Below are 26,554 nucleotides of genomic sequence, written 5' to 3' on the forward strand. Positions count from 1 at the left end.
CTGGAATTTGTATGTCATAATACATCAGATGTGTTACTATATGCAAAATGATACTTAGCTTTTAATTATATAGACATTTCTGTGCACAGTGTGTATGCATGTTGAATAGCTATAATTTTTAGCTTTATTTCTTGGATATCATCTCTCTTTGTCCATAGCACCACATAGCCAGACTTTATTTCATTTCAATTTGACAAAGCACAAAGTTAACTTAAAAGGATACAAATTTCATTTCATGAGATTCGTTGAGATTAACCTAAGAAAATAAACTTAGCTACTTGTGGTTTTCAACATTTCAGCAAATATGACACTCTTCTAACATGCCTTCCCACAGCACTTTCAGTAATTTGCCCGTAGTGGCCTGCTACAACTTAGTTTGTCACACCTAGTGATGAAGTCAGACTGGACATTTTGATACAAGCAATATGAATTGCATTTTTCTCCTGTACCCTCTAATTAATTTTAAAGTCATACTTTGATGTACACAGCTCTGAAGTCCTGAAGTTGTCCTTTATTATTATTTTCCTTATTTTTCAATTTTCAAATCCGGTACCTTTTAAAGAAGAAAAGTACTTCTAGGTATTTAAGCCATTTTTGAAGTATAAGAGGATAAAGTTAATTATAACAAATCACAAAATTTTATGTATACCATTTTGTCCAAAGTAACATTTTTATTTCCAGTGATCTGACTTAAATATAAAATAAATTTGACTGACAATTATTTTGACTGACATTTGACTGAAAAGTATTACCATAATTGTATTTCCTTTCTAAGTGACAAACTAAAAATTAAGTCTCATAATTAAAGCTGTTTATGACACATGGTAATTTAAGGCAGAAAATAATAAACAAAATATCTTTTTTTTTTCAAGAGTACCATCTAAGGAGAATAGGGGCTGCTTGGGGGGAAAAAAAAAAAAAAATCCATCATGCAATATAATTTACTCTATTTTTGCTATTAACACAAATGCTTCCTGCTGTTCTGAAAATCCGCTATTTCTTAATCCAGCATTATTGTCCTCTTAATGCAACATATCAAACCCATTTTGTTCCCTTTTCTGTTAGAAAAGCCATGTTAAGAGGGAAGATTACAAAGAAACAGCCAGGTATCATTGGTTCATATGCATATGGGTTCAGCGTGTGAGGATGCTGTTTCTAGGATCGGCCTTAAGATGTGACTGATAGATCTTATTTGTCTGATAGAGTTGACCAGGGAAATAGAGCTACAGCTGGTTACTTCATTAGGTCCTCTCATTGATTGAACCCTGCTGAAGTGATGCAGCAGGCTCCTGAGATAACTGCTGGTAATAGAACAAAATGAATTCTTATCACAGAGATTGGAAAGGCCATTAACCCTGGCCTCCAATGCTTTTCAGAGGTCACAGACAGGAAGCCAAGCGGTGACTGGGAAAACTGTTTTCTGTCTAACTACAGGTCATGTTAGAGGGGGTGTGTGACTTTTTTACCCTTCGGCTTCTGTACAGATGAAACTGTTACACTGGCAGATGTTAATAATCAGCTGTAAATAAATATTGGAAGCAGAAGAAGAAAAATGAGAAAGCACAGGAATTTATTTCAATAAATATTTAATAAAAGAGCAATTGTTACTGTGATATTTACTGCCAGTTCTGCTGTAGATTTTTGCCTAATACTTTTCCATATAAATTGAAAAGAGAAATACATAGAGGCACTTAAAAAAGGAAATTTAATATGGTTTTATATAAAAATACCTTTCCTTCCTTCCTTCAAAGATGAGGATTATAATTGCCTGCTGCCTGCCTGCTTGCCTTATTCAGCAAGCCTATCACCAGTTCATCTGTGAATTAGTGCAGGGCGCTGTTTGCCTTTCACCTGGTTGAGAAGGGTATATATCTAAGTAACAGTCCTATAATTTACATTTAATGCAACCTTTCAATTGACCAAGAGCCCACAACCTAAGCCCCCATCTCACAGCTGAGGACTTTCCCACATTTGTCAAGTCAGTGCCACTCCAGCATCAGCCAGAAGAAATCATCCATTTAAAGCCTGGAGCTGCACATGACAATTTTCCTACCCCTTGTGAGAAATCCAGTCATGGCAGAGGTAGCTTTGTGCGTTACTTGTTTGACTCTCGCTTTGAGCAGCAGTGTCTTATTATACACATGGATTAAGAACATCTAGCAGGATGCATCTTATAAAATAAAATGGAACATTTTCTCTTTATTACTGACATATATAAGGCAATGCAGATATGTGTTGTAGGTTGTTTTTAGCAGTATGTTGGTGGCTTCTATCCTTGTGATTGTGATTTAATTTCAATGTCTGTGGTCATGTGGTATTCTCTGCTGGAGCCAATCTTTCACAAGGAGCAAGTTCATTTAAATGTAAATGGGGTCCTGTGGATGGAAAAAACTACATACTTCATGTCTTCAGCGACCCACCCAAGCATTTGGTTTGGCCTTCCATGCATAAATAATAACAAGAAGGTATGCTGTCATTGCCTTGCTTGAAACACCAGAAGTGGTTTGGCACAGCAAAAAACCCAAGCACTAAAAGGAGATTGGTTTGGATAAACTCACAGTTCAGATCCCCATCCTGATGAAACAGTGTAAAAAAAAAAAAAAAAAAAAAAAAAAAATAGAGTGAGTTACAGAGTTATTTTGAGGACTTGTGAATTACAGGAACAGATGAAAACCAAGTCAGGCTAAGAACATACCATACCTAAAAATACTCTCAAGTAGCAGAAGACTTGTCATTTTGTTAACTTGAATGGATTTTTGCTCTTAATTGTTTGTAGCAATTTGCAAGAGTGAGATGAGAATGTGGTATAAGTGGTAATATAATTAGCATTAATTTAGCATAAAAATGCAAACCTACATTTTCTAAGTAGTTACCTTCTCTGCAACTAAAACAGAAATATATTACATAACTCAAAAGTATGTGTGGCTTTTTTCAGTGTGTTATTAAATATGATAAAATAGAATACTTTTTTCTTTATTACTGATGTATGTAAAAAGATATGAATGATTGCGCACCTACTTTTTATCGAAATCTTTGTGGCATATATATTTTCACACTGCCAAACTCATGTGTTGTCTTCTTATGGAAATACTCCAGGTGTATTTCAACAGAACTAAAAAATCTCACCTATAAATTTCCTTTCCCACCAAGCAATATCATAAACAGCTTTTTATCTGTGTGGATGAATAGATATATTTTCAGAATTATTTCATTAAATGCACTCTTTTATTTATCTCATTTATTAAGAATGTTATGTTCTGTTGCAGATGTTTCAGGGCATGACACATGGGCCTGGAATCTCAGTGTATGATACCTTTGGTGAAACTTATGAAACATCCAATCTTCCAGTTAGTTGTGCTCTGCACTAGGAAGTTAGCAGAATTTTGACTTTGTTCCAGAGTGTGTAATAAAGGACTGGTATTTACTGTTTTCAGAGATTTCTCAAGAATATTTGATAAGCTTTTCTCTTCTTTTTATAAAGTAGTGTTAGTTCAAGACAAGCTAGATTTAAGCAGTACAAGATTTGCTATCCAGCGTAAGAAACAGGATATTAGTGTTTATGTTACTCAGCTATATTAGGTGTAGCTGTGAATCAAATAATTTTATCCTGGCGGCTTCAAAACCTAAAATGTTCATCTGTTGGTCCCTCTTCCTTTATTTCATTGAGCTGGTTAAGTAAAAATAACCTAAGCTGTATGTTTAGTTTTCATAAAGATTCCAGTGAAATAAATGCATTATAGATACATAGTGGCTGAGCTAATGCGTTTTTCTATCTGACATATTATTCACCATTGGGGGATATATGTGTTGTGCTGTTTTTCATTATTCAGTTACATTCCATACAGACTGATTTCCACAGATCCTCTTAAGTCTTCTAGATATATCTGCTGACAACCCATATTGTTAGAATTTTTTAATCAAAAAAAATTGAGCTCAAATACTGTCATGACAATTCAGAGGTAGAGGTGCTTCCAACCTACTTCCATCAGAAATCTTGGCAGCACCCATGATACCTGAAAAGCAACGTTATTGGTTGCAGTGTGGACAACATGGGGATTTTTTTGACTTAGAATGTGTAAAATTATTTTCCCCAGTGCTTTTTGTTTCCCTTGTGATTTGCAAGAATTACAAAATTATTTGAGAGACAAGACCACCTCCTAATTCACTAGTGTAAAGGAACAGACTTGAGAAAGCAGTGCAAATGTCAAGCACTTCCTGAGAGAGAGCAAATCCTGTGATGGGTGGTACTGATGTTTTACAACTGTTGAAAAACTTTGAAGGCACTTTTGCAAAAGTGGCATAGCAGTTGCGATATAGGAAGTAACCTAAAGATCATTGATAGACTAAGAACTGATACGGTGTTTTAGGAAAATATTAGGCTTCTTACATAAGCTATGATGGAGAAGGTGAGAGTATCACCACATTGATTAATTTTAAGGCAAGTTAGAATTAGGAGGGTCTTTCAATAAGGCCTTTAGAAAGAAAGATCTCTTGGTTAATTCATGTTAAACTAAATTGATACGGTTCTATCAAAATAGCAGTATATCATTTCATGGATATCATGAAAATTATGAGCATCCTTAATTTAGTCTTTTTTTTTAGTAGGAAATTTAATGGGATCCCCTTTTGGAAGTGATTGAAAATTCACTTAAAATGGGAACACAAATAAATATTCAGCCTTTGCTCAAAAATGACAAAGGGAAAGCCTTTCCACAGAAAATTGGTCATAGCTTTATCAATACAAAGTTAACTACAAACAATCAAGGTATTTAGTGCCTGAATGTGCAGTTTGTAAGATGGCGTCTTGCTGTAACATTAATATTGCTCCCCAAATCCTGCAGCAAGATATCTGACTAAGGTACCCAAAGGGCAAAAAAAGCCAGATTGCTCACAGGTGTCAAAGAATCTGTTTACAGCCAGCTTGCTAGAAAGGAATGAAATCCACTTTGCTTGCAACCATTTTCAGTTTGGGAGGTAATACATCTGAAGCTTCTTGAGGTCTAAATATTGAGGCATAAAACCATAAATATGGGAGGAATGATAGAAATAGTGATGTCTGGCCCAGGTCAGAAGACAGGGGCCAAGTTCCTAACTGTATCTGTGGCTTCCGAGAGGGTGAGCTGGCTCAGGGTTTAAGTTGGTGTTTCTGGAAACTAAGAATTAGGTATGGCAGTTTCTCCAAAAACGGACACAAACACAGGCACTACTGTTTTCCTGTTGCATTTAAGGTACATCCCATGATATTTTTCTAGACCCTACAATAACAAATGGAATTTCTGGTTTTGTTTTCTTGCACTTGTAGGCTTTGATAAATGTTACATATTTTTCTGCTGTCCATGTCCAATTTAATCAATATTACAAGTGCTCCCTTGTGGTAGGCGGAACGGTGGCAATAAAGTGAAATTTCCACAGCTTTTACCCATTGAGATTCTCAGAGGGCAAGATTCTTATAAACTTAACTTTGCTTCCTCTGCAATAGATTTAATAGCTCCATTCGGGAAGAAAGTTCGATGTGCTTTCTCATTTTCCAAATGTAGATAGTAAACCAAGCTTTATTCTCTTTCCAGCTCTTTAAGAACTTTTAACTTTTTAATATTCTTTTACCATGAACGTTAACAAATGTACTTGTCTCCAGAATTGCACTGATGTCCCAGCGTGACTCTGCATTTGAAAATGGGGGAGTTAACTGAGGTAAATTTCAGACATTCCCAAGATTTTTGAAACTGGTGTAATTCAGATCAGCTTCAGGATGTTTGGAATATCTTATTCTACACACAGGAATTGCTAATGTCCACTTTGAATGAACCAGCTACATTGGCCCTATGCCACTGGGCATCCTTTTCATTTTAAGGCTTTCCTCCCAGCCATTTAAACTGTCTTTTAGGCATCTGTGTGCTGCTGAAGCAATGAAAAACCACCTTATAAAACCACCAGACCTAAGATCTGGTCTTTAGTCCCAGAGTTCATTATAATAGTTTAGAACTTGTGTTGTGTGCTTCTTGTTATTTTGGTGTCCTCTGTTACAAAGAATTACTGTATTGTCTTCTTCCTTGTACAATGCATCATTTGGGCTCAGCAGTCACTAGCAGAGTTCTACTTCATTCTTCATGACTGATTATTTGTCTTATTAAATTCTGCCCTAACAAAGAAAAGCTTGAAACACTGGAATCGAAATAGATAGAGGAATGTTCGCACTTCTAAGAAGATAAACCACCAGTTCTAGCCTTTATTTATACTATATTATCATTTTTGTTGCTATTACGCTTTTTCAGTGGGAAATAAACAAACAGTAGGAGGAATATTAAATAAGGGGTTTAGGCAAATTAGGTTAGATGAAGAAACGATAAAAAAGATTCAACACAATTCAAATGAAACAGCAGGGTTCTAAATGATACTGTACATCTATAAAACTATGTATGTTGCTTCACTATTACTTGGTAGGCCAACTGTTTTCATTTTATGTACCATAAAATTATTGCAACTGCATTTCTGCTTAAGCAAGGGTGGGGACACTTTAAAATGGAACAGACTGTGTACTGTTTTCTTAATCATAGGAGCCCTAGAATAATTATCAAACAGTGTTTTCCACAGAGTTGATCTATAATTCATCTGAGGAAGAAAACATCTTTCCAATAAAAGATTTTTTGTCCTCAATTTTTCAAGGGTTTCTTTTTATTATTGTCATTAACCCAATTATCAAATTTCACAACTTCTTCATTTCTCAACTACTTTTTTCATATGCTTGTAGCTGGAGGGAAAAAACATAGGTGGAGACATTCAGTAAAAAGGTTTTTACAAGGGTTACAGTTTTTCTAAGTTACAGCCAAGGGAATTTAATTGGGGGAAGGTTTTTGGAGGGTGGCTTGTATTTTTTGACAGTTTGTAATATTTTCAACTCCATAACTCAACAGTCATGAGACTGCATTAAAATTCCTGAGATTTATAAAGCAGTCAAATTTGAATTATCTGTGAACAGATTACCTGGGTTGTGGCTTGACCGGAGCCCATCTGCTGCCCACACCACTGGCTGCAGCCCATTGCTGCAGAATACATGACACAAAATAAATATTGCTCTACCAGGCCTGCTCTGCTCACTGCGATTTAATGCCCTTCCTTGGTTCCATAGGTAGCTGTTTACAGCTGAAAGTAAGTGAATTACTTCAAAAGTGAATGTACTAAATGTGTTCTTTTAGTGTAGTTTACATATGGTTTTGCTTTATTTAAGTAACCCCACCCCTGTAGTACCCTGGATAATTGTGAGTTGATTATAACACACTTGGGTTTGAGTTTTAGGCTTTCTTTTTGCTTAAGCCTTTAGAAGTGGTGTTGGTTTTTGGACTGTTTCTTCTTCTTCTTCTCCTTCTTCTTTCCTCTTGTTCTGTTTTCCCCACAACTACGACATAAATTTATCCTGCTTTGTTATCAAGTGAAAGTTCACATTCTTGCGTAACTCCGTAAACTGAGATTGTGAGTATAGCACCCATCATGAGACTTTCAGTAGAAGTTCCAAAAACTGACCACTCTTCATACATTTCTGCAACAAGTCATGTCTTCTGTGGTGCCAGCAGTAACACACATCTATAACTTAGCTTGCAGAAGCACCCTCCTTGACTTGATGGTTAGAGGCTAAGCAGCAGCTCTTGGCTTCCAGTAGAGGGCTATTCTTTGGCCATGAGTGAATGAATGACAGAATTAGGACTGAAAACAGTTTTCTGTGAAAACTTTTCTATTTTGAATGAAGGACTACATGAAATAAGTCTTCATTAGAGTTTGATCAGCAGGTGCTTCTGGAAGCAATTCATTGAAAGCTGCTGAACCTGCATGCTGTCTTTGAAGTATTTAGCAATTTTATTTTCATCTTTGATTTTTATTTTTTCTATTAGAAACTAGGGATTGAGTTCAAACTTAGTTGTGCTGAGTTTATAGCAGTCTCAAGTGATATTTCTTATATGATTTTTAATGACTAACTTGCAAGGAAGAAGACCTAGTTGAACCAGATTCCATTTTCAGCTTGTTTCTCTTAAAGGTATGGTAGCTGATTTTTCAGAAAGGGCTGAAATACATTCCACGTCCCCAGATGGACCTTCAGACCACTCCTGTTTCTGTGTTATTTGGAAAGGCAGCACATATGGGCTTGTCATATCTCATAAACGCTGTTGGAATACTATTTTCTTTCTATTTTAAAAATTGACTTAAAATGTCTCAGTTAAATAAAGGTAAAAATTATTTTTGTTACACAGATACCTGAATTTTCTTATCCCAGAGATGCAAAATAGTTTTACTTAATCCCATGACTGATGAAATACAAGTGTTCAGCTTAATTCTTTTTTTCATGTTGAAGCATCTAACTTCCCAAGTTAGGACCAAGTAAAAAGTTGCATACTTCTCCTGATTCCTTGTTTTCCCAGTATCTGCTTAAGTCAACTTGTCAATTGATTCTTCTTTCTCTCTGTGTGTGTGTATATACACATATATATATATATGAACAAAATATTTTAACTTCTTTATGAAGTTCGACTTTGTGAGGTGGTATCCAAAAGCAGCATGCTGTATTTGTATGCATAGATCTTGGAAGTGGCACAAGCCATGCAATCAATTTGACCTTAGGTATACTGCCAGGCTGACATCCTCTGAAGATACAGAAACATGAATATGGTCCCTCTTAGCCATCAGCTAAAACAAGGCATTTGTTCATATGACAAATTGTGTGCTGCACATGATGGAATGAGTGAGGAATGTCACCTCATTGTCACATGCAATCCAAAATAGATACTGACTCAGAAAAGCCTTGGATGAAGAGTCTCTTCCTATTTCCTCATCATTTGAGAATATAACCTGTATGTTTACCTGTGGTGATGCTGGTATTGAGTATGTCAAGTATGCTGGGCTGACCAGATGTAGGAGCTTTCACAAAGCACCTGGATGAATGAAAATGGCAGGCTGATGACTAATTCCTGCCGAAATAGTGTTCATATGAAATCGATAATGCCCCATTTAATCTCCAGAACAAATTCTGAGAAGAAAGCCCATGGCATACCTCTCAGGTCCCCAACCTGTGCTTGTGGGACAGAGGCTGTTACAAATGAAACAGGCAGACAAAATCTTGAATCTATTTTCTGTAGTGAGTTGAACCAGAGCACTGGTTCTTAACCATAAAATAAATTTTAAAAGGTTTCATGAATGGCAAGCAAATAAATATGTTGTACATATAGGAAAGAAAAAGGATCTCTGCCCAACCTTCTTTGGGGTACTAAAGGGAGTATATCTTGAAAAAGGGGTGTTTAGATAGAAAAGCGTGGTGCCTGCAGTAGTCGCTTCATCCTGCATCCTCACACAGTTATCTGAAATGCTTGTCCTGTCTTTCATGTGTGCTCCTCAGAAATGTCCCCAAATCATCAAACCTGACTGACTGGAAAGATCAGCAATGTAAAGGTAGCTAACTGGGACTGCACTTAAAAACCACTTGGTTAATTTTTAGAGGATTTATTTTTTTAAAAAAAGATTCATAGAAGCTCTTTAAAAAATATATAAATCAAGCTCTTTTACCCGTATCTTAAAAAGAACTTAACATTGTATGCTCAGATGCTGCATGAAACTAAAAATAGAAGTCTTTAAAGATGCATGGATTAACTATACAGAAAGCAGCAGATTTATTTTTTTTTTTTAATGAAGGTGCCTAAATTAATCTTGCTCTTATAATAAGCAACTTCATAGGGGTTTTTTTTCTGATTTTGGAAGTTATTTGCTGCTTACTTCACATCATGTTCCACTTTTCAAGTGAAATACTACTATAAATGGGTGGCTATTATAATCCCCAGACCTCAAAGCCCAGCACACATGGTTTTGTGAACACATGATTTGAAGTGAGTGGAACTTTCTTAATGTATTTGTAGGTTAGTGTGTATGGAGGATATATGTTTTATGAGGACTATAAAATCTGCTTAAAGGCCAGGTGTTGACCATCTATTTTGCATTGGTAAAAATTCTCTGTGCCTAATGTATGGGGTTTTGCTAATTTCTCTGAGACTACATAGAGTCTTGAAACTGCCCTGCTTTCAGTCCACGGGTGCTGAGATAACATTGACTACTTCTGGAAATCAAACACTGCGTGTTCACTTAAGCCCATTTTTCTGTACTATGACCTCTGAAGATTTGAACTTCTGTGAATACCCTTACTCAAGCAATCCATGCCAATACTTTAAAAAGTCCCCTTTTTTTTGTTTTTTTTTTTCCATTCTTCAGCTTAGTGATAACTGTGGAGCTAGTTTATGCTGAAGTGAACAAAACATCCTGTTTCAAAAAGAAAACAATTTTCACAAATATAGCACATCTGCTGTAATTGTGTCTCATCTTTACTTGCCTCTTTCCATCGTAAGGCAAGCTACAGTATTTTTTGTAATTACAACATGCATGAATTAACTAGTGTATGTCCGAAAGCAGTGTTTGCAAACTCTAATAAAATTACTAAATTTCATCAATATTAGTACAGACATCTGCCTGTATATAGAATAAAAAGAAGACACTCTACACTCACTATGATACTTGCTAACTACAGTTACTGTGCTATTCCTAATTCCTAAGTCCTGTTCCTAAATCCTATTCCTAAATTAGCTAAGCCTGGGTATAATATGGTAAAGTGAATCAGTAAAATGTTACACTTCTCTATGAGGGTTTATTCACACCACCCCTGTGAACTTCAGCCTGATTTGTGCAGGAAAATCCTTGTGCATTACCTCACAGTCTACCCTTAATGCATTTTATGACTTTATATGTTACAGATAATATTCAGATAACAGCATCTGTAAATATATTCTGCTTGTTAATCTTAGTTGCCTAAACAAGAAAAAGAGGAGGTTGGTATATTGATACAGTAGAGCTGGTCTGCTTCTGCCTCTCAGAAAAGCCACTTTCACAATCAAGGACTAATATACGCTGTAGTACGTTAATTCTGCACCATGTGTGTATGCATGGAGATATGGTCTGTAATTACACAGTCACATAGAATTTTCCCCTTGCCTTTCTGAGTTTACAGAATGGAGCTGCATGGGGTTACGGATGAATCAGTGCTGTGCAGGGATGGCAGAAACTGTCTTTAGAGCCTTGCTGTGTTTGCTGAGAAATTCAGAAAGTGTGTAGTGAAGGAGGCTGGGGATGCCAGGGAGGGAAATAATGGGTTATGTTTAAGACAACTGAAGAATTTGCTTCCATATCTGTCTCTGCTGTAGAGAGCCTATTTTTTTATCCTAAGCAGGTCACCTTACCCAGACTTTTCATAGGAGTTCACTGACTGTGTGGCCTTCATTTTCTGAGTGCTTGATTTGAAGCTGTACTATAGTGTTAAATAAGTGCTGAACACACAGAGCTGCAAATGAAAGCAATCAGTTCTGTGCTTTGAGCATATTAAGTGCTATATATTGCTATGTACTTGGAAAAAATTGGGTCCCATCTGTATCAAACGGGGTTCTCCAAGTTAGTAGATTTTTTTAACCTCAATTTCTGTATACCTCCCCTTTCTGAAACTGCAGAATTGCCTAGTCATCTCTTAGGATGTAATGAAGATAAATTCATTAATGTTTGTGCAGCAATAAAAAGTCGGTAATGAAATTAATAATTTGGCTTTCAGAATGGGTTGAAGAGATGTAGTAAATAAAACATGTGGCCCCATATTAAACAGTGAGAAGGAAACAAAGTCCTGAATAGCTTTTCACTAAATAAGTGTCAATAGGTTTGTGCAGTGAATAAGGCAAGAGGCTTTGCCATGAGGTAGGGCTTGATCAGGATATTAAAGATTGTGTCACAAAGGAAGCATCTTGATGTATTTTTTAAAATACTAAAATATTTTACTTCTGTAATAATATTAATGGTTCTAAAAACATGGGTTTTTTTTTTTCATCTATAAACCCATAGTTATTTTTTGAAGACTTAAACTTGAAAAAAATTACCATGTAGTACTGTACTGAAAGTCGCATGAAACATCAGTGGGTTTGGATTTGCTACACAACCCCCTTTTACTAGAGCTAATGAGCCAACTGAGAGTAGCAGAAGGTTTTTGTCCTCTTTGTGGACAAGGACTGGTGAAGCGTAGTGCAGTAAGCCAGAATAAGAATTATAAGACCAAAAAATAAGGGATTTAAATTTGGGCAGTGGGGGACACCTTGTTTGACTCACATTAATTTCTAATCTCTTTGCCTAGTAATCACTATCTTCACCTATCATTTTCTCTCCACAACTATCCTCCCGCTTTTTTTATATATCACTTTTCCCACCCCACCAGTGATCTCTTTTTCTTATCCACTTCTGCTGCTTGTTCTTCAGATGTCCCTTCTATATTTCTAGTCAGCTCCCAGCTCCCTTCCCTATCCAGCCATGCATGCTTCCATCCCTGCTGACTGCCAGCTTTAATATTCCTGCACAAGCCTCTCAGCATGTCTCAATGTCTTTGCCTCATTTGCTTAGTAGATTGCAGTGGTTTGCACTTTTGGTCCCAGCCAGCTCTATCTCCTGAAGTCCAGTGTGGTGCTGGAATTTGGTACACTGCTGATTCTAGTCCTAGTCTCCTGCCTTCTACCTATTTTTCATTTGATCTTCATTGCCACCTCAGTTTCTCCTCCCTTCCCCATCTCCCAGTCTTTCATGTTCTTTTCCTCAGACCACACTCTGCTTGACTCTCTCCAACTCTTTATCCAACCCTCAAAATCTCCCTTCCATACTTCTTTCACTCCTGCCAACCTACTAGCATAGGAGGAACATGCGGCTCCTGCTCTCTTACAGTGATCAGTTCCCAGTGCACTGCAGAATGACAGCCAGCAGCAAAAGTATAATAATAAGAAGGGAAAGTTTGGTTTCACCGTAGTAAGGATAATATAGTTGCAGTCTGGTTGTACAGGGGAGCTGCCAGGAGAATCTGTATTTTAGAAGACCTGTTTAAGCTGCAGTTCCTCTATGAGGATGTCATGGGCATTGGTTAGTATGCATAGGAACTGGGTGAAGAGGTTTGTGTAGGCTCTGTGGGATGTGGCTGAATATGCACTTTAGTGAGCTCTCAGCACTGTGGGAAGTGTGTGTTCACTGATTATGGATTCCTAGGAGAACTGCAGCTCTTCGGTACAAGCAGCTTTTCTTAACATGGGTAAGTATAATTTTTCAAAACTATATTGCTTGGCTGAATTTGGGCAGTTTAATCCAATGTGGCACATGCCAGACATCGTCCTGTCTGCCAAATTTTGGGTTCCAGTTTAAAATCACTGAAAGAGTCAAGATTTCCAAGACATATATATATATACACATATAAAAAAATCTATTTGTCCTAATGCTATTTGTAGAAGTAGCTGAATAATATTAGCTGAAATTTGAAAAAAAAAAGGCATATGATAGTCCAACCTGCAGCAGAGATTCAGTGCAGATGATTTCAGCCCAAGCACTTGAAGTTTACTGAAGTTATAAGCAAATGAAAAGGTGTATGAATCGTGGGAAGTCTACATTAAGCTTACAAAAGGGTGGCCCTATCAACTTGTCTGAAGTCATTAAGAACAAATTTTAAGTTCAGGTTTTGTTCAGAAGCTTTCTCTGAAATATTTTCAGTGCTATCAACAGAGCCACTTCACATGGCATTTCAGGGTCTTAGCTAAATTGGCACTGTAGATTTGTGCTCATTAGGGAGTTGTGAGTGGGGAGTCTATAGGCAAGGGATGTCCTTTGCTTCCACAGAGATAGAATTGTATTGCTGACAATGAAAATTAATTTGGGGGGGGGGGGAGGGGGGATGTGTGTTATTTAAACTATGTATGGGAGAAAGAGCATTCAAATTAGACAAACGTAGGAAAGGTAAAAGTAGTGCAGTATACTGAACAGTGGGAATTAAAAAACTTAACTGAAGGAAAAAGGAAATGAAAGATGGAGGAAAGCATCTAGCATATTGTACTGGTTTAGTAAAAAGAAAAATGGATACAAATAAACAAATGGAAACAAATAAAGCCACCCATACCATTCTGTTGCCATGATATAAGAAGCTTTACAGCAAGACTGGGTGACCTGAAATGCTTGACTTGGCCCTGGGAGAACCCCTAGATAAAACTGGCATTTTTTAATTCAGAAAATCTGTATATGCAGTCTACTTTCTTTCAGTATTTATGAGTCACCCATTATTGTGCTAAGAACCAATTGATACTGCTCATCTTCAGAGTATGCCATGCAAGTGTCTCCAACAAACTTGGCAGTGGACTTGAGTCTCAAGCCTCAGAGTAATCAACAGGATAATGTAATTCCTGACCTCAAACAATGCAGCAAGAAAAGACTAGCTTGAGGTATTGAAGCACAGCACTGAAATTGAAAGGATCCTGTAGGCTACTGTGGATTAAAGGGACAGAGTTGTGTCATGTTATGGCTATGAATCCCAAACACACTGAAATACTATGAGTCAGGAACATTCCACAAAACTGCATAATACTTGAGCAATGACACAAAAGTTGGTTATCCAAATTTTCCAGATTGGGATTGGAGGAGACAAGGGAAGACAGTAACAGAAGGAGATGGGAAACAGCAAGGAGACAAGAATGTACTGCTGTTGTTTATTACTTATGCTAGTTTTGATGAGAAGACTTTTATCCTTTCCTCCTGTCTCAATAACAGAGTTTGACCATGTGGCAGTATACTATATTTTGTATAGTACAGCTACAGCTGAGCCAGGAAACCCAGTTTTAACAGGAGATTTTTGGAGGAATTTTCCATGGAAGTCTCGGTGAAGATTCTTACACATCACTCAACCATTGTGATCTGGGTTGAAGGGGAAGCTAAAGCACCAGTGTCTTTCCAAAGAAACAAAGACCACTTAATGTAGGCATATGTTAAAGAAGCCAAACTTTTGAACTCCTAAGATTTAAGTGATATTTGCAACAAATAAGTTTGTAAAAAAACCATGGACTGCTATATATGCTATAGAATATATGTCACGTAATTGTGGAAAACAAACAAAAAAACCAAACAAACAAAACCCAAACAAATAATTCTGTAAAGGTTATCTTTTAAAAATTCAGAAAGTGTTCAGGGGAAATTTTATTCACTGTAAATAGATCACCTACTTCTGCCTGTGACACTTAACATCAAGAAAGAAGAATATTTAAACTGGAGGGCCGTAGTTAGATACATGACGAGATGTAGTACAAGAATTTATTCAGGTCAGAAAAAAGTATCTTTAAAAGTGGAAATAAAGCCAAAGTGATGTTAATAAAACTGAACATAGAGGTTGGCTAAGAGGAGCAAATACGTGAAGATACCTAGAAAAGCTAAACAGGAATTTTTAAAGTATCTCAGAAATAGAAAGCCTGCACAACATTATTAGGTCTGCTTGACCACCAGAGGATAAAGAGTCAATCCAAAATGATCTGGAGATGGCAAAAAAAAATAAATTCTTTTACTCTAGTATTCTCAAAAGACAAAGGAGAAATATATGTACTAACAGAATTCTTTACAGATAATTTCAGAGGCATACTGTTAGTGAGCCAAAAAGAGGAGAATAATTCAGAAAGAAAGTCTGGAAGGTAAATGAGAAGGATTTTACAGTGTATTTCAGAGAGAAACCCAAAAACTGAGTCACTAATAAAATATGTCATTTAAATGACATTTTAAATGAGTTGTTAATTAACATTGTGGGTTTCTCTGTAAATACACTCTAAAGGATTATTCTGGACACTGTGAATGGGAGAGCCAATCTCACCACTTACATGATGTATTGGAAACTCAGCTCAGGCAGGAGGTAGGAAAAAATGCAAGTAATCAGGGACAGGAGAAGTGTTTGTATATGAAGGGATGTTGAACACACAGATTGAACAGCAACACAGAAAAGTAAAACAAGACTGAAGAAGAGGTATAAAAAAAGGTGAATGATACTGTGAAGATCCCACAGGCTAGAAATGAGCACCCAGTAAACTGGTGAAGGTCATGAGGAGACCCTCATTGACTTTCTGAGCTTTGGGTCAGGCTCTTAGGCTTAGGTTCAGCAACCTAAATTCCAGCATTTAGCTGCAGTCTCAAAGTGAAAAGTCTCCACTCCAAACACTAAACCTCACTCTAAAATCCCTCTGTAGTCAGGGAGGAATTGCACAATTCAGCCTACATAAAGTCTGAGTTGTGCCTTGAAGATACCTGACTCTCCCTCCATAGAGAGGAAGCTTTAGAGGAGTGCCTGAAATTAGGCAGGGTGTATCCAGCATATGGAATAAGACTTAAAAATGAGGTTTAATTTTCTTTTCTAAATAACCCTGATGGAAGTGTATTATTGTTCAAGTCAGACAATGCTATTGCTCTTCACGCCTTATGCTGATGGGGGGAACAGCATTTTCTATGAACCGTAATGGCAGCCAAAAGAAAAGTACCGATCAGTTGGAAAAGTTAGACTATTCTCAATATAGATTCATGCTTCAATGCCTTTCGAGAGATGGCCAAGTAAGAAAAGTATCCCTTTTTGCATAATAAATGATTAATTGTACATCTCCAATCACATCTGGAAAACATTGCTGAGTTTCATTCTGAATAGCTGACATTCCCTGTTAATGGTTTTGTCAGCATATGCTTCTTTTGCCTTTTGCAAAATATGTGATAAAATATTAATGTAGAAGTAAACCAACAAAAACACAAAACACAGAGTTTCCTATTTTCTGATAAATCAGTGTGGCTCAGCATAAGCTTACCAACATTTTTTTCCCCACATTTTACACTATTATCAGAGTAAAACATGCTTCTTTTCCTGATTTACTCTGAGACTATGGGAGTGTGACTAGAAAGCAGGCAATCCCAGCCAGCAATGAGAGAGAGGGAGAGCTTGCTGAGCAGCAGGACTGGAAAGGACACCCCACCCCTCTAAACTTCTGGGGAGAACATTCCTTTTCCTTCTCCAGCAGCTGAAAGTAGACTGTGGTTAAAGAAAATAATAATAATAATAATAAGTAGAAAAAACTAGATTAGGAACTAATAAAATGCTGGGCTGATTAGCTGGTGATAATGAATCTTTTCTACCTTCAGAAACTAAGCAGCAAAAAGAAGTAGGGTAGATGAGAGCTGCCTCTCTCCAGCAGCTGGAGGGGTGAGGCTGAGCATGGCAAGTGGGGAATGCTGGCTGCTGGGTGGAGTGGATGGATAAAGTGGGTGTGATTTGTGACACTCCTTGGGAAGGAGCCACCACGGCATGCTCTGTTCAGCCAGCTTTGCAGTTGGCTGCCTCTGACAGTGTGATGCGTTTCAAGCAGAAGAAATTAAGCATTAGACTGCTATAAAAATTCAAATTATGCACCACAAAACAAAATGGTACAATTTGATACTAACTGCCAGTTAACACTTTCTGTTCAATATGACGATCATCACTTAATTATAGGCTTGTTTGCGGGAATTTCAGCCTTTTAACAGCTATAGTTTTAAATATAACACAGTGATTAGAAACAGTTATTAACGGGTTGGTGCAGTTATTCCCCTTGAGTCCCTAAAGGAGAAATTAGAAATCCTATTTGAAGATGAAATATGACCACTAGAGGATGTAGTCAAGATCCTGAATGAGCGAGGCATACTGTTCCTCACTCGTGCTCTGTAAGACTGGCCAGAAAATAGAACAAATACTTTCTGGAATATCTGGGTGGACGAATGGCAATCCAGAAGTCAGGGAGAATTTATCAACCCAGTAGTGTAACTGGGATAGCCCAGAAGTAAATCCAGAAGCCCTGCTTTCAGTTAATTTTTTCTTCTCTTGCATATTCTGTGGGTTTTTCCTCATTTTCTTTTGTTAGTTGTTCCTCCTTTCCCTACATTATCTGTTCCCCCAATCCACCCTTCCAGTATCCTTTGCTAGTGGTTACCTTCTCATCCTGACAATCTCAATAAGGCATTCACTCTACCAGTTGAACCTGGGATACACCTATACTGAACATTTATGAGTATCTTTGATTCAGCTAGTTATTAAATGTATTGAAAAAGAACCCGAATTATTTTTTTAAATCTCTCTCTCATTTCATATTTATTTACTTACTACTTTATTCAATTGATTTTTCCTTTCCCCATCCATCCAGCCCTCAGCCACAAACACTTGCTTAATCTTGCTTTCTCTCTCATAACCACAATTACTCACCCACAACTAGAAGACCATGCTTATTTAGGAAATTACTTGCAATTTGGAGAGGGAAAAAGGGATATCAACAACAACAACAACAAAATCCAGGACCCAGATAGGAACTACTGGCTGTTGATTGATATATCAGTGATGTGAAAAAAACCAACAACTAAAATCAACCTTTGAAAATAATATGTCTTAAATAGACTTGAAGACAGACTCCCAGTGCTGCTTATCAGTAGGGAGAATTCTCTGCTAAAACACAAGAACAGGTGATTGATATGCCTCCGTGATTATCACAATGCATTTAAACTAAAGAAGGTTATTTCAACTCAGACATGTCTTGTTTTAACTCTTCAGTATTTTATTTGAAAATTATTTGTTTCTTTATACCTTCCCTTGGCTATGGTGGATGCATTTGTCCCTTTATTTGCATCTCAGCAAGTCGGGCTTTCCTAATCTGTGTATGAATATTCATCTAATTTTGCTGCTGGTATCTCCTATTCAACTTTGGCTGAGGCCTGGATTTTGCAATTGAAATCATCACACATCTTGGCTTCATTGGGCTAGGGAAGGTCATAAGGGTCTTCCTTCATAAAACCTGTATAGAACTGCAGCCTGAGAGTGTAGATTAACATATTAAAGTATATGACATAGAATATGCAATATACAACATCAGCTGATTAACGTTACTTCTGAAGCTTAACTTTTCCATTTTGCTTTATTTTACAGTTTTAGTGCAGACTGCTAACCTCATTTTTGTGTTGAATTCTAAGTCAGTTGTGAGGAAAAAAGTTGATAATGGTGAAATTCAAGAGATCCAACATCAAAAGAAATTTTCAACATTTGGACAAAATAAAACCAGGTGTGAATAAAATATCATATTGCAATAGTAAGTGTTATTAAAGCCATTAAAGTATATTTGAATCTGGTGTTCTATTCATTTTCAAAGCTGACATTTGTAAATGTATATAGGCAGGACTCTTGTAAATTTAAAACAGAGCATTAGGACTTGCCCTGGAATCTGTAGCACCATCATACTGTATTTTGTTGATACATAATAATTCATAATTTTGTGACTTTCAGCAGAGGCCATCATATTTCTATAACTGAATAGTATCCTTGTTGGTTAGCATATGAAGTAAGAACAAAAATGTTACTAAAGTAGATGTTTGCAGCATCTTGGCAGAGTTATGTAGTGTCTTTGATAGCAGACTTCGTTACATATCCTCAGTATCTGTTCTAACGAATGGTCTTAAGGATTCTTTTTGTAATTTGCTAACTGCTTTTAAGCTAGAGCTGTCGTAAGTTCCATCTTGTCCCTTTGATAAATGTCGCAACAGTGTGAATCTTAGACCGCTTTTGTGTAATTTTGAAGGAAAGTAGGAGAAGTTGTATTATCATTTCTGTCTATGAAATTTATTTCTGCAGTGAATGCCATACATATTTCTGAAATGATTGCCAAATGTATTTTCTAGAAGTGAGTGCCATTGAAAGCCAGGGCAGGCAATTTATACCGTGCATAATAATGATATTAATTTTTATGGTGTGTATAAGTTACATTTTGATTAGTTTTTTGCATGATTAAAAATTTGCAAAGCCTTTATGGCCCCCAGGAGCCTACCTGTAATAAACAGCTCTCACCTTCCAAACCATAAAACAGGTCTGCAGTACTTGAACATTAGAGCTAATTGCCTTGCTACATCAAAGGGAGCACCACAAGACTGAGAAAAATCACAGGAGGGGGGGTGGGGAGCGGGGGGCAGTTTCACCTCTAAAGGTTATGTGTTTGTGGCTTGGTGGAGCCCTGTAAAGTTATGGCCTCAGAACTGCTGTTTGCGATTAAGTTGATGGGGAAAGTCTATCCCGCAATCTCTCCCTGCTGCTGACACAGAGTCTTTGTTCACATTCAGATTTCTCAAACTGTTGCCAGGGTCAGGCTGAGGTCAGACACCACGATGATGTATAGGAGAACATGTCTGGGAATTTCTCTCACACTTAAAACACATACCAGAAAAACAGGAGAGCACCCTGCAAAAATTGTCTGATGAGACCCAGATGATACTGTAGCTTTTCTTTTAGTACCTTCATAATTTTCTTTCTCTTTGCCTGACACACATACAATGTTTTATTAATGTGTGCCACGATAGCCCTTACAATTTTATGTCCCCTCAAGATAAGGACACTCAGTAGCACTTTGACACTTCATTTTCCAGCCCAGGGGGATTGGGCCAGTAAATCTAGTAAAAGAAGCAATGCGTCCGTTCCCAAGGATGAGTCGGAAAGGGATTGCCATCGGCTCCGGGAGGCCACGGGGCCTGACACTGGATACGAGCCTCATGTGTGCGCGCTCGGCATTAACACAGCCCGAGCCAGGCATGATCACAGGCTCACAGCATCCCGAACCGCGCTCCCCCGCCACCCTGACAAACACAGCCCCGCTTCCAGCTGCGGCAGGGATGCCTACCATGTTTGATCAGCTATCATCGCGGGAGGGGGCGGGCGGGGGGCACTAAAACAGCACGGGGGGGGGGGTGGTGGGGGTGGTGTCCATTCTGATGGAAATTTCTTTTTTATGTCCAATTGTTTCTAAAAGAGGGCACCATCCTTCTCCCTCTATTGTTCCAAAAAGTGGACGCCATGCTTAGTCCTAACGTGTTGTATTTTGACGTCAATGCAAAACACATTCATCCGTGGTTGAGATTTGTTGGGGGTTTGGGGGCGCTTGGTGGGGTTTTTTCTGGCGGGTTTTTTTTTTGGTTTGGTTTCCAAAATTGTAGCTGTGTTTTTCTCTTCTGATTTACAAAAGGTTTCACAGCGGGTTGAGAACCGGATAGGTTCGCCACATCGATCTGAGGGTTGTTTGCCTAGGCATACAGTTTCAGTGCATGGCTGGCAAGTAAGGCACTAAGCAGCAATTTTTTTGTGCTCAGCTGCTACATATGACAGAGGATATTTCATTTGGCTGTCAGAATGTTATTAATAAAACATGGGGTGCGAAGAGGGCCACTATTTCCCCTTTCAATCACTATAGCATTTACAATGAAAATTTTATGCAGTGTGTAATTTTCAGTTAATGCTTGACACTTAAAATGTCGGTAGCTGCATTTTGTATGGTTCCTGAAGGGTTAATTGTATCATGTTCCCTGCATAAAAGCTCTGCTTATCAAAAGTGAATAGAAGAGTGTATGCAAATGTGTGTCTGTGACCTTTTGCCTTTCCAGGGTTAATTTATATGGTCATTAAAGATTTTATGAAATTGAGCGGCCTGGTGCTTCGAATCCCATTTTACCTTCACCTCCTAATTTATACAATTCCTACCTGAGCTGGGAAATATGATTTTTATTTTTTTGTGTGTGTGGCAATGAAAACAGCATGCTGTGCTGTAGGGAGTTGCAAGTCAGGTTATCTGGCATTACTCAGATTGCTAAAAATTCATTAAAATGTGACATCAGCACAGTGAGAGACAAATGATCACAGGATGAAAAGGAACAGTGGGCCTTTCACGGATTAGTGCTACACAGCCCCAGCATAGAAGCTAACTGCATAAACAGATTAATCCACCAGTAGCAGCATAGCTAAGATTTACCGAATAATTAAATGGGCTTGAGTTACTGTGAAGATTTCCATGTAATCTAGCTGGTGTGAACACGTAAGTGAGGTGTGGGTAATGCTGCTTCCTCAGAAGCCATATACCAAGTTGCATCATTTATCCTGAATGGCTCCCCCTGGAGACAAAATTTGAGACTTCGCCCGCAAAGCCAGAGGTTTATATTTAATACAGTACCTAATACCTAATACTTACTTACTGCAATTAGCGGGATACTGCTGCACTAATAGGATTTATATTTGAATTCCCCCCCCCCTTCCCCCCCCCCCCCCCTTTTTTTTTTTTTGGCTCCCAGATGCATTTTTAGATGTGCTTGCTTTTGTTCCAGGCTGTATGTGCGTGCGCGCGTGTGTATTTTAACACAAATAATTTCTAGCCAAAGAATATGAAATGACAGGCCTTAAATCTGTCACACTGGTGGAAAGCGGGTACTCTGATAAAGACAGGGTCAGAATTTCTGGATAGATTTCAAAATATTGCAACTTATTCGTAATTAATGGCCAACCTCTTTAAAGTGCTGTTCTTTCCCTTTTCTTCTCCCCACCCCTCCTTCCCCCTGTTTTGCCACCCTCTGTTAGTGCTGTTCTTATTACAGGACATATTTTTAAACTGCTTTTAAGTGGTCACTGAATTTCTTTCCTAAGATCTTTTCTGTGCTTATCTGCAGAAGAACAAGGTGAAGATACAGAAGGGTCTGCTAAAAGTACATCAGTGGCTGTGACTGATGATAAAGACTCAAGTGAGAGAGACAATAGTGAAGGCAAAAAATCTAGTAAAGACTCTGGTAAGATGCTAGAATTTTGTTTTCCCCCTTTTTTAACTTATGAAATGTTCTTTCATTTTAAACTGTCTGGACATTCCCACTACTATTCATTTCATGTGCATTTTGCATGTGATTTCTATCAGTAGCCTCCCATTGACCTATTTTTAATCATAACCATCTGACAGGATAGATGCGGATAAGTTGAAGAATATTACAGGACGACCAGTGAGATTATTTTTTAATCAAATCAGTTTGTGTGCTTGTAATTTTTTAAGCGCCTTTCATTAATCTTAGCTGTACTTGTGATTCCTCTGATGGCATATTAATTTTTCATAAGCATAGGATTAGGTACCACTTGAATTTTCTCTTCAGTCAGGTTTTGCCCCCCTTTTAACCCAAAGAATGTGGGGGTTTTTGTTATTATTATTTTTTGCTCTTGCTCTCTGATCAGTTACTCCCAAGAATCTGGCCTCTTCCTGGGCATTTATTTGAGGCATTTTGAAAAAAATACACAAAATCCAGTGAAAAAGTTTACAGATGATTCAGCCTAAGAAAGAGGAAATATCATTGAAAACGGATTATGGGTTGGGTAATTTTGATCTCCTGGAATAGACAAAGCCCAGTAATGAAAGCTACTGTCTTTGAAAACAAAACCCCTATGTCATGACATTTACTTGTGCACAAACAAACCCAGGGCCAGCATCTGGTGTAGATACCCAAGGCTTTTTCTGTGTTTGATTTGGCAAATATGTGACTTCATCCATGCTTTTTATGTATGAGATGGAAATCTATGGTCACAATGAATATTACATTGGCTACTTTTGCCGCACGCTATACCTAGTTACATTATGTTGGATTCACTGAAGCAGAAGAAGTGCTGAAACAGGTTGAAGCCTATTAGTTTCAGGTAGTCATATATCTTTTCCTTGTATGCCAATGACAGCAGCATACAAAGGAGGTTGTATTCTCCATAAAGACATATAGTTGTAGAGAAAATATCATTTTACGTATGAGTTTCTTTACACCTGAATTCTCCCATACTGTAATTTGTTCTTTACATATTAAACATTTCTGGATTTATTTAAAAAAAAATAAAAATATAGATGGCCCTTTCCACGCCGAATCAATTCAGAAGGCTGACTTAAAGATTAAAGCTTCCTTTAAGTTTGCTTGTTGATGTGCTGAGGTCAGTACCCATCACAGTTTAGAACCTCAGCTGCTCTTCAGTCGCTTTATTTTTTGAGATCAAGAGAGTGAAGAAAGGCCGATGATGACAAGGACGATGTTGAGCAAGAAAATGTGTTGTGGTTTAAAATACATATCCCCCTTGGCTGGCTCTCTGATTTGGTAAATACTGTCTGCGGTGCAGTAAAGCCGTGCTCCCAGGCCAGTATAGATGCTCCTGTGCAGTCTCATCAGGGGCTGTCCTGGACACTCACCGGGAGAGAGGTGACAGCCACCTCCAGCCCCTATTTCCTACCATACACTCTGCCTAGGGGATGCTGTGAACTGCTGCAGGGAGTTTATCAATCAGCCCTCTCTTTTTCTTAGGCAGGTCCATTTAGAGTTGTTCAAGAAAGAATATGGTATTAAAGCTCCAGCAAAATAAATGATGGAATCTAGAAAAAAATACTGAAGGGGAATTCTCAAAATTCCATCAGGATTAGCCACTCATAAGGGCCAAGTTTAATTAGGACAAACCTATATCCAGATGCCTACTGGGTGCACTACAAAAAAACAGCATAATTGTTCTGCATTCCCGTGCCAGCAATTACACAAATAACTTTGCAGTAAGATTCATATAAAAACAAGGGCTGAAATACATGATTGCTTTTGTGCTTTGCAGAAAATAGTTTGTACTGTAAAATCCTAAATCTTTTAGAAACTTTTATTTTCCTAATCTAAATTAATTCTGCATATGTAACATTCAGACCATCATCTTAATTTTCACTCAGCTGACAAGTATTTCTAATGACTGCATAACTGCTTGTGTATAATTGAATGTTAATTTGGGCTTTCTCATGAACTGAGTGTTGCAAGTCTTGCCAAAGAAATCTCAGGAAAACCAATAAATTAATCACAATACTAACAAGTTAGACGGGAAAGTGGTGTGACCCCTCTTTAGCATAGAATCTATTAGACAAGAAAGGATTAACATGTATTTAGTAACAGTATGTTTGTGTAAGCTGTTGTGCTGTATTGCTTACCTTATCTCAAGGAGTAGAGCTTTCAAAATGAGACTTGGCAATATGCAAGTTATATTTGTTGAATATTCATTCAGAATAGAAAAGCCTGCTAATGCCTCATTTATATTGTCATTTAAATCTAGTGCCACTTTAGATTAATTATAATCCAAATTACAGCTCTATGCAGTGCAAGAATTAATATGGAATTTATCCAGATTAATACATTTGCATTGAAAATGTAATATGTCTCTGCCATGGCTAAGGGGAGCACTTTTTAATAAGGTAGTAAACATGAGGAAGGATGGAAATTAACCTTCATTATTGCAATGAAAATTATCCTTTCATTCTACTCTAATTAGAAAGAATACTCTACCAGTAATTATAATTTTTGAATTATTTTGAGGCTGAATAACATCATCTGATGTGTCAGAAGTCTTAAGTTATGCAATCTTTATCAAATACATAGATTCATAAATAAGTAAATACTATTTTGATTATGGCTTTTCCAGGTTTTTTTTTCACTAGTATATGTATTTTATTAACTTTCTCCTTCTTGCTAGTCACACAAACATTTTTATTTTTGTTTTGGGGTTTCAAAAATGTTACAGAGGTGATGACATCTGAATTGCAGTGAATTATGTCATTTGTATATTAGCAATCCTACACAAGTTAAATAATTCTGTAACTGACAGACAATCATTGACTAGTCTATTTCATGGTACTTATTTATAATTAAGCTTAGTTTGTGAGCTAAATGTATTGAAATTACATTAGCCATCTAAAATAATGCTGCATATTTTATATTATAAAATGAATTGCAGTTGTGTTTCACAATTAGGAAAAACCCCAACAAATAATGTGTCTCAAGAATAAAAAGTGCGCATTTAAAACATGAATAACAACTAGATTTAGTCTTTTCCTACAGCTGCCTAGTAAGAATAGCATGCCAGTGGAACATCTAGCTATGAAAACAGTGCCACACAGCATGCTTGGGACCATAATATTTTCTCTCTTTTCTCCCTCGTCTTTCAACACCCTTCCTATAAGACCGTAACTTTGTTCAGCCTCCCTACAGGAAGCTGCTTAAAACAGTGAATTCAACACGGAAAGCAGAAAGTTGATACAGCAAGACGAGGCACTGAGTTGTAATAGCTGGACCATTGCGTAAGGAGCCAACCTCTTTTGGTTTTGGCACGTATACTCTGGCTTGGAGGGGGGTTCGGTCCTCACCACGTGCAGGGGCGAGTGGCATCCCCAAGGCCAGAGGCAAGAATCAACCTCACTTTTTTTTCTTCTGCAAAGCTCACCATAAGTCATGGACTCGGTTACTTTACTATAGGCCAGATGAAACTTTGGTTGCTTAAGAAGTAACAGTGCTTGGGGTTGAATGAATCCAGAGCAACAACAACAACAAAAACAACAAAGCCTCTGTAAATTTCAACAGTTTATATAAATATCATAGTAAACATAATAAAAAGCTGTGCTTTGTTATGCATTTATTGACCCCAGCACAGTGTTTTATAACTCTACGGTTTTATTATATTAACCGCAAAAGAAAATTTAACCAAAAAACCCCCTTGTTTTTATAGAAACAAGAACTATGTGTTTCATGATTATTATAGGCCCTTTGAAGTAATTAAGTTATTCCATCCTGTGGTGGAAGATGATATGTAATATTAACCCTGTGTGTGCCCAGGCACGCACAGAGTGTGCTCCACGGTAAATTTCACTAGCCGCTAAAAACCACTGCTAAAACATATTTAAATGCATTTGCACAAGTGAATTTAGCAGCAGAATTTGGATCCTAATTTCTGTAACAACCTGTTGAGAACAATCTAGCCTGATGAGGGGAAGAGAAGGCGGAATTGATTTATTTTGGTTTTGAAATTCAGCTTCCTGTATAA

General features: G+C 37.4%; 1 protein-coding gene across 3 annotated transcripts in view; it reads left to right on the forward strand.

Moving 5' to 3' along the window:
* Window positions 1-26,554, forward strand: part of ZFHX4 (zinc finger homeobox 4) — a 158,297-nt gene that overhangs the window by 109,166 nt on the left and 22,577 nt on the right. For all 3 annotated transcript variants that reach the window (XM_049823046.1, XM_049823038.1, XM_049823058.1), the window contains exon 5: window positions 22,369-22,485. In XM_049823046.1, coding sequence (XP_049679003.1) covers window positions 22,369-22,485 — 117 coding nt within the window. The remainder of the gene's footprint in view (window positions 1-22,368; window positions 22,486-26,554) is intronic.

The sequence above is a fragment of the Accipiter gentilis genome, chromosome 2, assembly GCF_929443795.1.
Source record: "Accipiter gentilis chromosome 2, bAccGen1.1, whole genome shotgun sequence".
NCBI classification, from domain to species: Eukaryota; Metazoa; Chordata; class Aves; order Accipitriformes; family Accipitridae; genus Astur; species Astur gentilis.